Source organism: Lepisma saccharinum, chromosome 15 (assembly GCF_977018435.1).
Source record: "Lepisma saccharinum chromosome 15, izLepSacc3.1, whole genome shotgun sequence".
Classification (NCBI taxonomy): domain Eukaryota; kingdom Metazoa; phylum Arthropoda; class Insecta; order Zygentoma; family Lepismatidae; genus Lepisma; species Lepisma saccharinum.
The window spans coordinates 75,136,995-75,149,572 of record NC_139243.1 but is presented as its reverse complement, the minus strand read 5'-3'; the positions used below and the strand labels follow the sequence as shown (position 1 = coordinate 75,149,572).

Genomic DNA, 12,578 nt, shown 5'->3' with positions numbered 1-12,578 from the left:
ACAATGATGGACATTATACACTGGTCAAAAAAATTAGGGGAGCAAGCAAGAAATCCCAAAACCAAAGTTGGTAAGTCAAAAGTAGCAATGTATTTTGATTAGGTGAGTGTGTCCTCAACCAGTACAATACATGTCTATTGAGTCATTAGCACAACAGAGTTCTAGGGTTGATTTCTGCAAGGTACTGCACAAAATCAGGAGAATAGCACGGTTATAAGACAACAGAAATGGACAGATACGCAACAGATCCATATCTCTAATAAGGCGTGTGGTCGCCATGAACTGCTATGACAGCTGCACATCTGCTTTGCATGGTTATAAGGTTATCAACGACAGCCTGCGGGATATTTACCCATTCCTCCAGAAGGGCCATTTCCAACTGTTGCAGAGTTGTAGGCGGCGCTGGCCGAGCAGCAATGCGTCTTCCGAGTGTGTCCCACACATACCCTCATCCCGTAGCAAGGCGTCAACCAGACGTGCTCAGTGAGGTCGGGCATTATCGTCCACAAAAATGAAACGATCACCGATATCTGCAGCCATTGGGACAACATGAGGCCTGAGGATCTCATCCCGGTACCGTAAGGCTGTCAAAGTACCGTTCCGGATAATGTGCGGGGGGGGGGGGGGGTGTACGTCGACCAACACTGATCCCTGCCCATACCATTAAGTCATCGCCACCATACTGAGACACTTTGCGCACATGTGCGGGATAATTGCGAGTCCCACGTTCCCTCCAGATGAGAATGCGTGGATTATCTGACTGGAGACTGAAATGCGACTCATCCGAGAAGAAAACTGAACTCCACTCTCCATGTCCCCACTTACGATGTTCCACAGCCCACTGTCTGCGGCCCCTATGGTGTTGGGCATTCAGAGGGACACACACCATTGGTCTTCTTGCATAAAGACCCCTTTCCCGCAGGCGATTTCGTACAGTTTGGCCCGAGACTCTTCGTCCTGTTGCCAAAACAAGGCCACGTTTCAAGTCGGTTGCAGTTTGCTGCCTATTCCTGCGAGCCGACAATGCTAAGTACCTGTCTTCCCTAACTGTTGTTGACCGTGGGCGACCTTGCCCAGGCCTCCTTCGTACTGTACCTGTCTGTTGAAATCGTGTCCACAACCTGGAAATGACACTGCGTGACACACCAAGGGCTGCTTCCATCCTCCCAATGGAGATTCCCCTAAATCGTGTTGTTCTGTCATCGTTCCTATTCAACACTACTCAACTGAATCCCACCTGCACTTACGGTCTGCCAGCACCACACAACCGGTGTTCCCAAGTGACCTCGTGATTGCTCCTCATATCAAAAATTCTGCCACGTGCCTTATGGTGTCACTAGAGAGCTCTTCATGCTGATGATTCATCACAGATGAATTGTACTGGTTGAGGACACACTCACTTCATCAACATACATTGCTACTTTTGACTTTCCAACTTTGGTTTTGGGATTTCTTGCTTGCTCCCCTAATTGTTTTGACCAGTGTATATACAGTAATGGTAATCACTTATGTTTTGTATTCAAGGAGACCTGGACTAATTATGTGTAACTTGGTGAAACTCCTAACGAATTTTAAAAATTAACAAGCTAATGGAACTGTTATTTTTTTTATTTATTTAAGTTGGGGTGGGGACCAAGAGGCATTTAGCTGCCCAATTATAGGTCTCGGCTAATTATATTCAAAAGTTACAGCTACAAATATACATGTCACACACATACAAATAAATTTGTGGTTGATAACATTATCAGTATTTGACATGCAAATCTAGAATATGCTCAATCGAAAAAAGATACGGGTTGGGGCAAAAGTCATTGCAACTATTTTTTTTTCATGCAGATACCAGCCCGGTTGGAAAATGCGACATATACAGATGAAAGGACGAGGGGGGAACTACATGTGGGGACAGTTAAAACGCGCGAACATTGTGCCTCACATAGTTATTACGATAGTGTACATGACAATACTGGTTTGATCGTGCAAAACAATTACATACCTGTTCTACAGGTGACAGAACAAAACTGGGGCTAGAGGCCCTCAAAGTAGTCACCTGCCATGTGCACCACACGCTGCCAATGATGTTTGAGACTCGGAATACCATCTGCGCCACCATTGGTCGGACCATGGGTGAATCGTGGTCATCTGTTGTTGCACAGCATTGGCAATGTCCTCTCGTGTCGCAAACTGCTTTCCACATAGTGGTTCCTTAACCTTGTGTATGAGATGAAAGTCACAGGGTGAAATGTCAGGAGAGTATGGTGGGTGCTCCAATTCTTCCTATCCCCAGCGTTGCAGTTGCCACCGTACACACTCTGCTCTATGTGGTCTAGCGTTATCCAGAAGGTCCGGACGTTTCTCCCAAACGCCACGTCATACCTGTCGCACAAGGAAGTTCCTGTAGTACTCTTCTGTCACTGTTCTGCCATGTGGAACGAAGTGGCACACAATGACACCCGTTTTGTTCTGTCAACTGTAGAACAGGTATGCAATTGTTTTGCACGATCAAACCAGTATTGTCCTGTACACTATCGTAATAACTATGTGAGGCACAATGTTCGCGTGTTTTAACTGTCCCCACATGTAGTTCCCCCCTCGTTCTTTCATCTGTATATGTCGCATTTTCCAACCGGGCTGGTATTTGCAAGAAAAAAAATAGTTGCAATGACTTTTGCCCCAACCCTCGTAATATTATAAAAACTGCAAATTATTGATATGTACAGTGTGTCCGAGAAAAAATATACCAATAAAGAATTTAAATAACTCAACAATCGTTAACGACTGAAATGTCAAATAACGTTTCTTTGGAAGAGAAAATCATAGATTGTTTTTAACCAAAGAACAAGAGAAAAATTTCACCTTAGTAGATCTCAATGTGTGCTCCTTTAGTGGTGCGACAAACATCAAGGCGGTACTTAACCTAAATCCAAGTGTTCTTCAACATCTGATGAGTGATGGAGCCACATGTATCGATAATTCTTTCACGGAGATCATTGAGGACTTGCACAGGTGTTTGGTAAACCATAGTCTTCACATAACCCCAAAGGAAAAAGTCCAAAGGAGACAAGTCTGGTGACCGTGGTGGCCATTTAATGGATCCACCCCTCCCAATCCAATTAGCAGCAAAAATGTTATTAAGGAAGTTAGTAACACAATGGGAATAATGTGGGGGCCCCATCCTGCTGAAATATGTACCCATGAGGTATACGAGGTACAGCATACTGTTGGAACATTTGCAGGTAACTTGCACCTGTAACTGTAGCCTCCTCAAAGAAAAAGGGCTCAATTACAGAATCTCGTGTCAAACCACACCACATATTCAACTTTGGGCTGTCGTGTTCATGTTCAACAACTGCATGGGGATTCTGCTCACCCCATATTCTACAGTTATGCCTATGCACTTTTCCGGAAATGTGGAAGGTAGCCTCATCTGAAAATGTTACGCGTGTCAGGAATTCATTGTCATCATCAATGCATGATAGCACTTCACTAGCATAATCAAACCTAGTGGGTTTATCACTGCACTTTAGTTTCTGAACAAGCTGTAACTTGTAAGCTCTAAGCCTTAACCTTTTATGCACGATATCATGCACAGTAGAACGTGGAATTTGAAGTTGAGAATTAGCACGTCTCACAGATGTATGCGGGCTTCTCTGGAAAGCTTCCTGAACTGCAACCACTTTATCCTCGCTCACACGCTTCTGACCACTACCTTTCTTCCTCAACAAAAACCCTGTTTCCAACAATTGTTTATGCCATTTAACAATGTAATGACATTCTGGTGCTTCCTGTCCATATTGTTACCGGAATCTTCATTGTACCGTTACAGGAGACTTCAATTCTGCAAACCAAAAGCAGCACTCACTTTCTGACGAACAGTAAACGGCGCCATTGTACAGACTACTCACGAAAAAAGCTGCGCATGCGCTTAATTATGTTACGATTTTTTCCCTTCTGGTGGTAAAAAAAATTCCTTTCTTCCCTCTTCCAAATACATGTTATTTGACATTTGTATCGTTAACGATTGTTGAGTTATTTAAATTCTTTATTGGTATATATTTTCTCGGACACACTGTACAACAAAATTAATGCAAGAAATAGAAGTTTACCACACAACTATATTTATTATTTTCTGACAGGAGAATTCAACTAATGATGGTTCACTATGGAATATGTATATGGATATGAATATTAAAGTATATTAGAGTATATTTTGGATGCAATATTATCAGTGCAAATTAATGCATCAAGTAAAAATAAGTGGAAAAAAACACACACAAAAAACCTGAGATGCAATTAAATGAGTAATTTTTTTTTATTTTGCAAATGAAGCAGTAATTTAGCAAAGTATCTTAGGTGCTATTTTATGGGGGTAGAAAATTTTTGATTCCGCGGCCATCGGTAACGCGTCTGACTACCATGCTCAAGGTCCCGGGTTCGATCCCCGGCCGGTTCAAATCCGGGAACTTTTCTAAGGTTGGAAGCGGCCCCGGCGCCCACCCAGCGTCGAATAACATGGGTACCTGGGGGAAACCCTGGGGGGTAAAGGCAGTCAGGGGCGTGATGCTGATCACATCACCCCCACTCACGACCGGATCAAGAAAGTGTGGGGCGTTACCCCCACACCCCCTATACGCCTTCATGGCGTGGTGCTATGCACAGGGGAGCACTTTACCTTTTTTTTTATATGTATGTGTGTGTTTATAGCTATATAGGATATATATGCTGTCTCTAGACAGTCAGTAGAATTCCACCCCTCCTCTGGAAATTTCTTAATACCACACTGCAGTTACCCAATAGAAATCCCACCCATGCTTTCAAATGGCACATTTAAAGCATGTTGGCAGTAGTTGTAAGATGGAAAACCTTTTTTCCATGATGCAGGTTTTTTAACAGAGGAAACAATTGCTCATGGCTTTTCCTGATCCAAAGTACAAAGCAAATAAGGAAACCTCATCCCTTGGTGTCACATATTATTATAGCGCAATTACAGCAACTGATGTGCAACCACAGTGCAGAACATTTATTTTGACAAAATCCTGTTTCCCTACTGGTTGATTTGCGGACGGTGATTTTGAACATCATTGCTTCCAAACACTAGGCCTAATTGGTTGTTTGACTGTGAGTTCCTTTGTAGGGAAATGTGGCAACAGAGGATCACTGCCATCAAGGCAGTTCTTGCACCGGATATAAGAACAGCGGTCCTGTAATATTTGGAAATTTTTTGCATGTTACATTTTGAACATTTATACAAACAAATTTATTGAAAATTATCTTCTTAATGTCAAGAAATTTTAAAAAGTTGGTATCAGCGTTCTTGTCCCTCGTTTTCTCATGGTGCTGATATTTATAGTTTACTGTTATGTAGTACAGTAATATTAGACTTGTTGTGTTGCCTACTCCTGAAATTAGCAAGTAGATAAATCAGTTTATCTTGTGACTGCAATCTATAATTGTTCACATTGAAGAATTTAATGAAGTTAGTATTGGTGATAGTAAAAGGAGTGAAAGTCATAGTAATGTTATCTTGGCATCTCACGTAAGCAATTATTAAAGTACAGTCTCATTTCTTGATAGCACAGAAAACTAGATGCTACTCCCTTAAAGTCTTCTGTACTGCAGATATTAGTAATTATTTTAGAAGCACACCTACATTTGTATGTTCATTTTTTTTCAGATGCTTGAACAAGAGCTATATGGAAGGACAGGTCCAAGATGTTCCAAAGTTATTTACCCATTTACCAATATCTGCAGGAAAAATGAGTGAACAAGAGCAACCAAAAAATAATCCAGAATATCTAAGTGAAGAAGGGATAGTAGAGGCTGAAACTTCAAAATTGTCTAAAACCAAGGGATATATTGAAGATGACAAGGGTGATAACAGAAGAAAGCAATATATTTGTTCCTTGTGCACCAAAAGTTTCTTCAAAGAAGAACATTTGAATAAACATATAAGGGTTCATACAAGAGAGAAGCCTTTCAATTGTTCAATATGCAAGAAACATTATGAATATGAACATGGCCTTAATAGACATATGAGAAAGAAGAAACCTTTTAAGTGTCCAATTTGCAAAAATAATTTTGCATATGAAGGAGATCTTCAGATGCATGGGAGAGTTCACAGCCAAGATAAGCCTATAAATTGCACAATTTGTGAAAAAAAATTTGCACATAAATATTACCTTAAAATACATAGGAGAACACACACAAAAGAAAAACCTTTTAAGTGTGCAATTTGCAACAAAGATTTTGTCCAAAAACGTCACCTTAATATACACCTGAGAATACACACAAAAGAAAAACCTTTTAAGTGTGCAATTTGCAACAAAGATTTTCCCCAAAAACCACACCTCAATAGACACATGAGAATACACACAAAAGAAAAACCTTTTAAGTGTGCAATTTGCAATAAAGATTTTGCCCAAAAAAATTATCTTAATATACACATTACAGTACACACAAAAGAGAAACCTTTTAATTGTTCTATTTGTAGCAAAGAGTTTTCCTACAAAGTCTCACTTAATATACATATGAGGACACACACAAATGAAAAACTTTTTAAGTGTACAATTTGCAATAAAGATTTTTTCCAAAAACCTAACCTTAATGTACACATGAGAACACACACAAAAGAGAAACCTTTTAATTGTTCTATTTGCAGCAAAGTGTTTTCCCACAAGAACTCGCTTAATATACATATGAGGACACACACAAAGAAAAACCTTTTAAGTGTACAATTTGCAACAAAGATTTTGCCCGAAAAGATCATCTTAATATACACATGAGAGTACACACAAAAGAGAAACCTTTAAATTGTTGTATTTGTAGCAAAGAGTTTTCCCACAAGGATTTGCTTAATACACATATGAAGACACACACAAAAGAAAAACCTTTTAAGTGTACAATTTGCAACAAAGATTTTGCCCGAAAAGATTATCTTAATATGCACATGAGAGTACACACAAAAGATAAACCTTTTAATTGTTCTATTTGCAGAAAAGTGTTATCCTACAAGAACTCACTTAATATACATATGAGGACACACACAAAAGAAAAACCTTTTAAGTGTACAATTTGCAACAAAGATTTTGCCCGAAAAGATCACCTTAATAAACACATGAGGGTACACACAAAAGAGAAACCTTTTAATTGTTCTATTTGTAGCAAAGAGTTTTCCCGCAAGGACTTGCTTAATATACATATGAGGACACACACAAAATAAAAACTTTTTAAGTGTTCAATTTGCAACAAAGATTTTGCCAAAAATAACACAACCTTAATAGACACATGAGAATACATGCAAGAAAGAAACCTTTTAAATGTTATATTTGCATCAAAGAGTTTTCCTACAAAGACTCACTTAATAAACATATGAGGGCACACACAAATGGAAAACCTTTTATGTGTACAATTTGCAACAAAGATTTTGCCCCGAAAACAACACCTTAGTGTACACGTAAGAGTACACACAAAAGAAAATACTTTTCATTGTTTAAAATATGACAAGTATTATACCCATAAATGTATATACTTACTAAACATGTGAAGAATAGAATAGAATAGAACCACAAAAACCATTTGCACACAGGGAATGGTGGTTTGGCGCAGTGAGTGTTTCTGAGTATAAATCTCTGGAAATTCTTGTCATTCTGTCCATATATCATTTGGGATGGGATCCACAGCTCTGTATTATACAAATCTATACTTCATGTCTACAACTATGGTGCCACCATTTTATTAATTGAGATCTCCTATCCATTCTAATGGCACTGTGCAATCCTGATTTGATAGAGTTGTAAGAAAGTAACCATTCATAACAGGATGTGTTTTTTTTTTTAAATAGCAAGCCATTGCTTAACAAATTCTTTTAGCCAAAGTACCAAGCAAGGAAAGAAGCTTCATCACAAGTAGGAGTAACTGGTGTTAAAGCTTCCCTATTTTGATGCATTTTTATTAATTCATGATAATTATTATCACTCGTATTATTCAAGTTTGATCAACAGACTGATCTCCCTCACCATGCAATATTTACTTGCGATACCAATGTCCATGACAGAGTGGTTAGCACAGTGCACTATGATGCTAGAGGTCCAAGGCAAGGTTGTTAAAGGTCCAGACATTTTAGGTAAATTCAATTCCGGTCCAGGAGAGAAAATCAGCAAGCGTCAATAGGTTCTGGACCGTAGAGAACCGTTTTATCTGTGAAGTATTTCCATTCTGTCCAGGAACCTTTTTTCCGAATCTATTTATATTCGGTCGAAGAAGCTTTTTTCCAGGATCAGTTTAATACGGTCCAGGAACCTTTTTTTCCAGGATCAATTTAAATATGGGCCAGGAACTTTTTTTTTTCCGAATCAGATTAAATAGGGTCCAAATTCCATATTGAAATGAAACAATATGCAACTTGGATCGAATTTTAACTTGTGCGAGAAAAGATATTTATAAAAATATTTATCCACTTGTGAGCATGAAAGACTAATCCAGATGCTGGCTGTTTCGAGAATCCAAGGAACAAGCCTGCGTATAATGGCAGCAATGGGCAAAATGCAAAAGCTGCAGTCATGTTACGCATCTCCATGTAGCCCCACTCTCTTAAACGTATTCCTTCTCTTGGTTGAGACCTCTTGAGTCACTACTTGCGCACACTTGTTTTCGGTCGCTTGCTTGTTGCCTTCGTTGAAAAGAACGTTTGAATAGCCATGCCATTGCACTGCAATGTAAATCTTAGAGCAAACAAGTGACGAACAAAATTCTTTAGGTACATGACAGGGGTGGAGTCGACACCGGAAAACTTTGGCAATGAACAGCGCCATTTACTCCGAATTTTATTGCATAAAGGACAATTTCCCTTGATGTAGAAACACTGCCCATCCCTGCTGTGATAGCTGCAGCCTCACGTTACCTCATCGATAGCTCCTATTGGTTGCGGTTCCTGGATTCGGATGTCTGAGCAACATGTGATGGGTTCTGTAACACTTCGACAAGGGAGGTTTTTGAACGTGGCCCATGAGAGTGCAACAGAGTTTTGATTGTTTTCCTTCGATACGGTTTCTACAACTGCTGTGTGGCATTCCATTGTATACCGTACTCGCAGACATTTTTAGAAGGTAACTTTTAATCCATCAACCCTGGTCCAGGAATTGTAAATAAATTTAATCACAGACTAGGAGAGAAAATTTGCAAATGTAAATGACTTCTAGCCATTGTAAAACCTTTTCATATTTAAAGCATTTCAATTCGATCCATGAACCTTTTTACCGGATCAATTTAAATACTGTTAAGGAACCTTTTTTCCGGAAGAATTTAAATTTGGTTTAGGAACCTTATTTCCTGCATGAATTTAAATACAGTCCAGGAACCTTTTTCAGAATCAATTAAAATACATTCCAGGAACCTCATTTCAATGAAACAATATGCAACTTGGACCAAATTTAAATTGTGTGAGAGAAAAAAATTCCAGTCCTGCAGTAGAACCCATTAGATTTTATGGGTTCCTGGACCTTTAACAACCCTGGTCCTAGGTTTGAATCCCAGCCTGTGAATGGATGTTCTTTGTGAGTATCTCTTCATCAATTTAATTATATCATCATTTATCCTCATCTTTGCAATTAGCGAAATGTGGCAGAAATGTGAAGTAAAATAAATCAACCAATCAATGCTTGAATAATTGTATTGAAAACATTTTTACCCTTAAACTTGATTAGGTAAATTTCAGTTTGAAATTCTGATACAGTTAATAATTTCTTATAGATTAGTATATCCTGTAACATTTGCGACTCATGTTTGTAGATGTATTTCATGTCTAAGTATGTGAAATGGCAAATGTAAACTTCACATATTAAATAAAATATTTTAAATATTGAATTGTATTTCAATGTTTTTATACATTGGAATCTCATTTATGCTTTATATTGTTAATATATTTGTGTGTGTATGTGTGTGGGTGGTGAAAGGTGGTAATAGATAATATTGAAATAGAGAAAACATTTTCTTGAACCCTTGAATTTCTAGAAAGTACGCCTTGGATACTGGGAATTATACTTTAATTTTATCATGATCCTCTAATGGCCACCTTGTACTAGCAAAGTTATAATCAGTTATGGACACAGATTTTGTGATATGTTAATAACAAATTTATTTTTATTGGTGATAAAGTTTAATGCATTGATAATCTCTAACTCTTTTCAAATAATGTTTAAATCTGATGTTAGTATGATTGAAATGACATTGCATTGATTGAAATTAATTTTTTCTCTTTCAAAATTATTATGATATTTTATGTTTAATTTTGTGCATGAAGTTTTTGTGTTTCTTAACATATTGAATTATTTTGATGAAGATTCTTTTCAATGTGTAATATTTCAAACTTCTCATTTTTGAGAAAGCAACAATACTCAATGCCAGTGATTCATGAATAGTTTTAGATCATCCTTCTGAAAATGCAAGTTTTAATTAACAATTTTCAGCAAAAATCATTGTTTTGCAACACCTAAACCTCATTGCACAGCTGGGAAATGCTGTGTTTGTAATCGATTCCATTTTAAAATATTACATTCGTTTCATGACATTAAATAACTCACTAATTATTCTCCTGCAGCATTATAATACTGGAAGCCATGGTGGGTAGAGTGTCGGTTTCCATGCAGGAGACCCGGGTTCAATTCCCAGGGTGTATGATAAAAGGTCAGAATTGTTCTGGCCTTCTCCTCCCCCCTCGAATCCATATCTGGGGCTCACCAAGCCTCAAATCAATAGATACCTGGGGGCAGCCCCATGGGGTAAAGGCAGCTGGGAAGTGGTTCTGATCACATCACCTCCAAAAATGGCCGAGATCGAGAATGTGTCTCAGCCTACCCCCACATACCCTAAATGTGCCTTCATGGCATTGTGCTACATCCACAGGAAACTCATTTTGTTTTTATATTTTTTTAAAAAGCATTATGATACTTTAAAAAGTCTTGAGACATTTGGTACTTTTTTTGTGAACTCTGTAGACCCAGAGGATGCAAAGATAGGATTTTTGAAGTGTTGCAAGACTTTTTAACATGCTAGAGTTACAAAAGAAAAATATAAAAAAATCTGTTGATTGTCTCTTCTTCAGTTTCATGTAAATACTATTAATTCAAAGTACTTAAAAAGACCCAGCCAGCTCCAAGTGCCCTACGGAAGAGCATAAAATTTCTTACTAGAGGGTGGAAAAATAATCGTGGACATTGGCATCCCTCCCTTCATTACAAAATTAATATGTGAAATGTCTAAACAGCTTTCTTTGAACAATTGCCTCAGGTTGATATTCTTTATTTGAGTACCTGCATGGATTGTGCAACAACAGTCAACTCCCCTCCCCCCCTCCTACTTGGTGGCTTTCTTCTACAAACTCAAGAGATTTTGCTAATGTTGGCTTATATAATTACAAGGGAACTTTTGGTATCATCCTTTCATCATAAACAAATGAGAAAAACAGCACTTTGTGAGATTTCACACTGTAAAAATCCATTTAGCTAGCACAGCTTTCTGGAATATAAAACCAAACCAAATTTTGTTCTGTCATGCTTATTTTTAGTCTGTTATTTGAGGTGTTGTAATGTTTATTTTTGTCTCTTGTTTGATGTGTCTGACTGGAAAGGGACCAAAGGGGCCAATAGGATTTCATTGGCCTCAGTGCAGGTTTATCTAGGGTAGTAGGTGAAGTACGTCATCAATCAATCAATCATGAATAATCAACAATAATAAATCAAGTAATTAATATTATATCAAAATCAGAAATTAACCATAAGTAATACATATGGTTTTAACTACCATAATTTAATATTCAAGCAATAGATAGTAAAATAAATACATCCCAATTCGATTCGACAGGGCTGTTAATATCCTCGCAGAATAAGAATGAACATTCTGATAATAAATTACTAAGCAAAATGAAGCCAACCCTAAGCCATCTCACCCCAAAATAATTCTAATAATATTATGAGAAATTATGAAAAGCATCATAGACCCAACAAATAATAAGACTAAAATAATAAATTGTTATATATATTATAATCTACTTCTATATAAGAGCCTCTATAATTAATAACTATTGAAGAAATGTATATAACCAACCCTATAAAAATTAAAGATATTAAATCAAATAGTATTGGTTTAATAATTTTAGAACTATTTAAATTCATAAAACTTCACTCAATAAAAATTGTAATATCTTTAATTAAAAATATTATTCCTAATAGTAATAGGATTAAGCTACTAATTAATAAAATAATTGAACTTATAATTGTAATAGAAAAAACTAAAAACCATTGATTTAAGAACTTCATAGTTACCTCTAAGCCCACAACTTAATATTCTACTTAATCTACTTAAATAATTTAAATTCAATTAAATATTGGAGAACAAAAAACAATTAAAAAATTTAATGGAAATAAATGACAAAATATTAATAAATATTCACGAATATTAGTTCCTCAGCAAGAAAATAATCCAGAATTGTATATTCCATGTTGAGTATACAAATACAAATATAAAGTATAGGCGTGCTTAAAAAAGAGAGTCGTGCAACTCCCATAAAACTAAAAGAGGACCACCCA

At 37.2% G+C, this 12,578-nt stretch overlaps 1 protein-coding gene across 1 annotated transcript in view; it reads left to right on the top strand.

Annotated features, from left to right (window-relative positions):
* LOC145999342 (uncharacterized) overlaps positions 1-12,578 on the top strand; it is a 269,638-nt gene that overhangs the window by 223,453 nt on the left and 33,607 nt on the right. Inside the window, exon 4 of the mRNA XM_083136284.1 lies at positions 5,672-6,224. Coding sequence (XP_082992410.1) covers positions 5,672-6,224 — 553 coding nt within the window. The remainder of the gene's footprint in view (positions 1-5,671; positions 6,225-12,578) is intronic.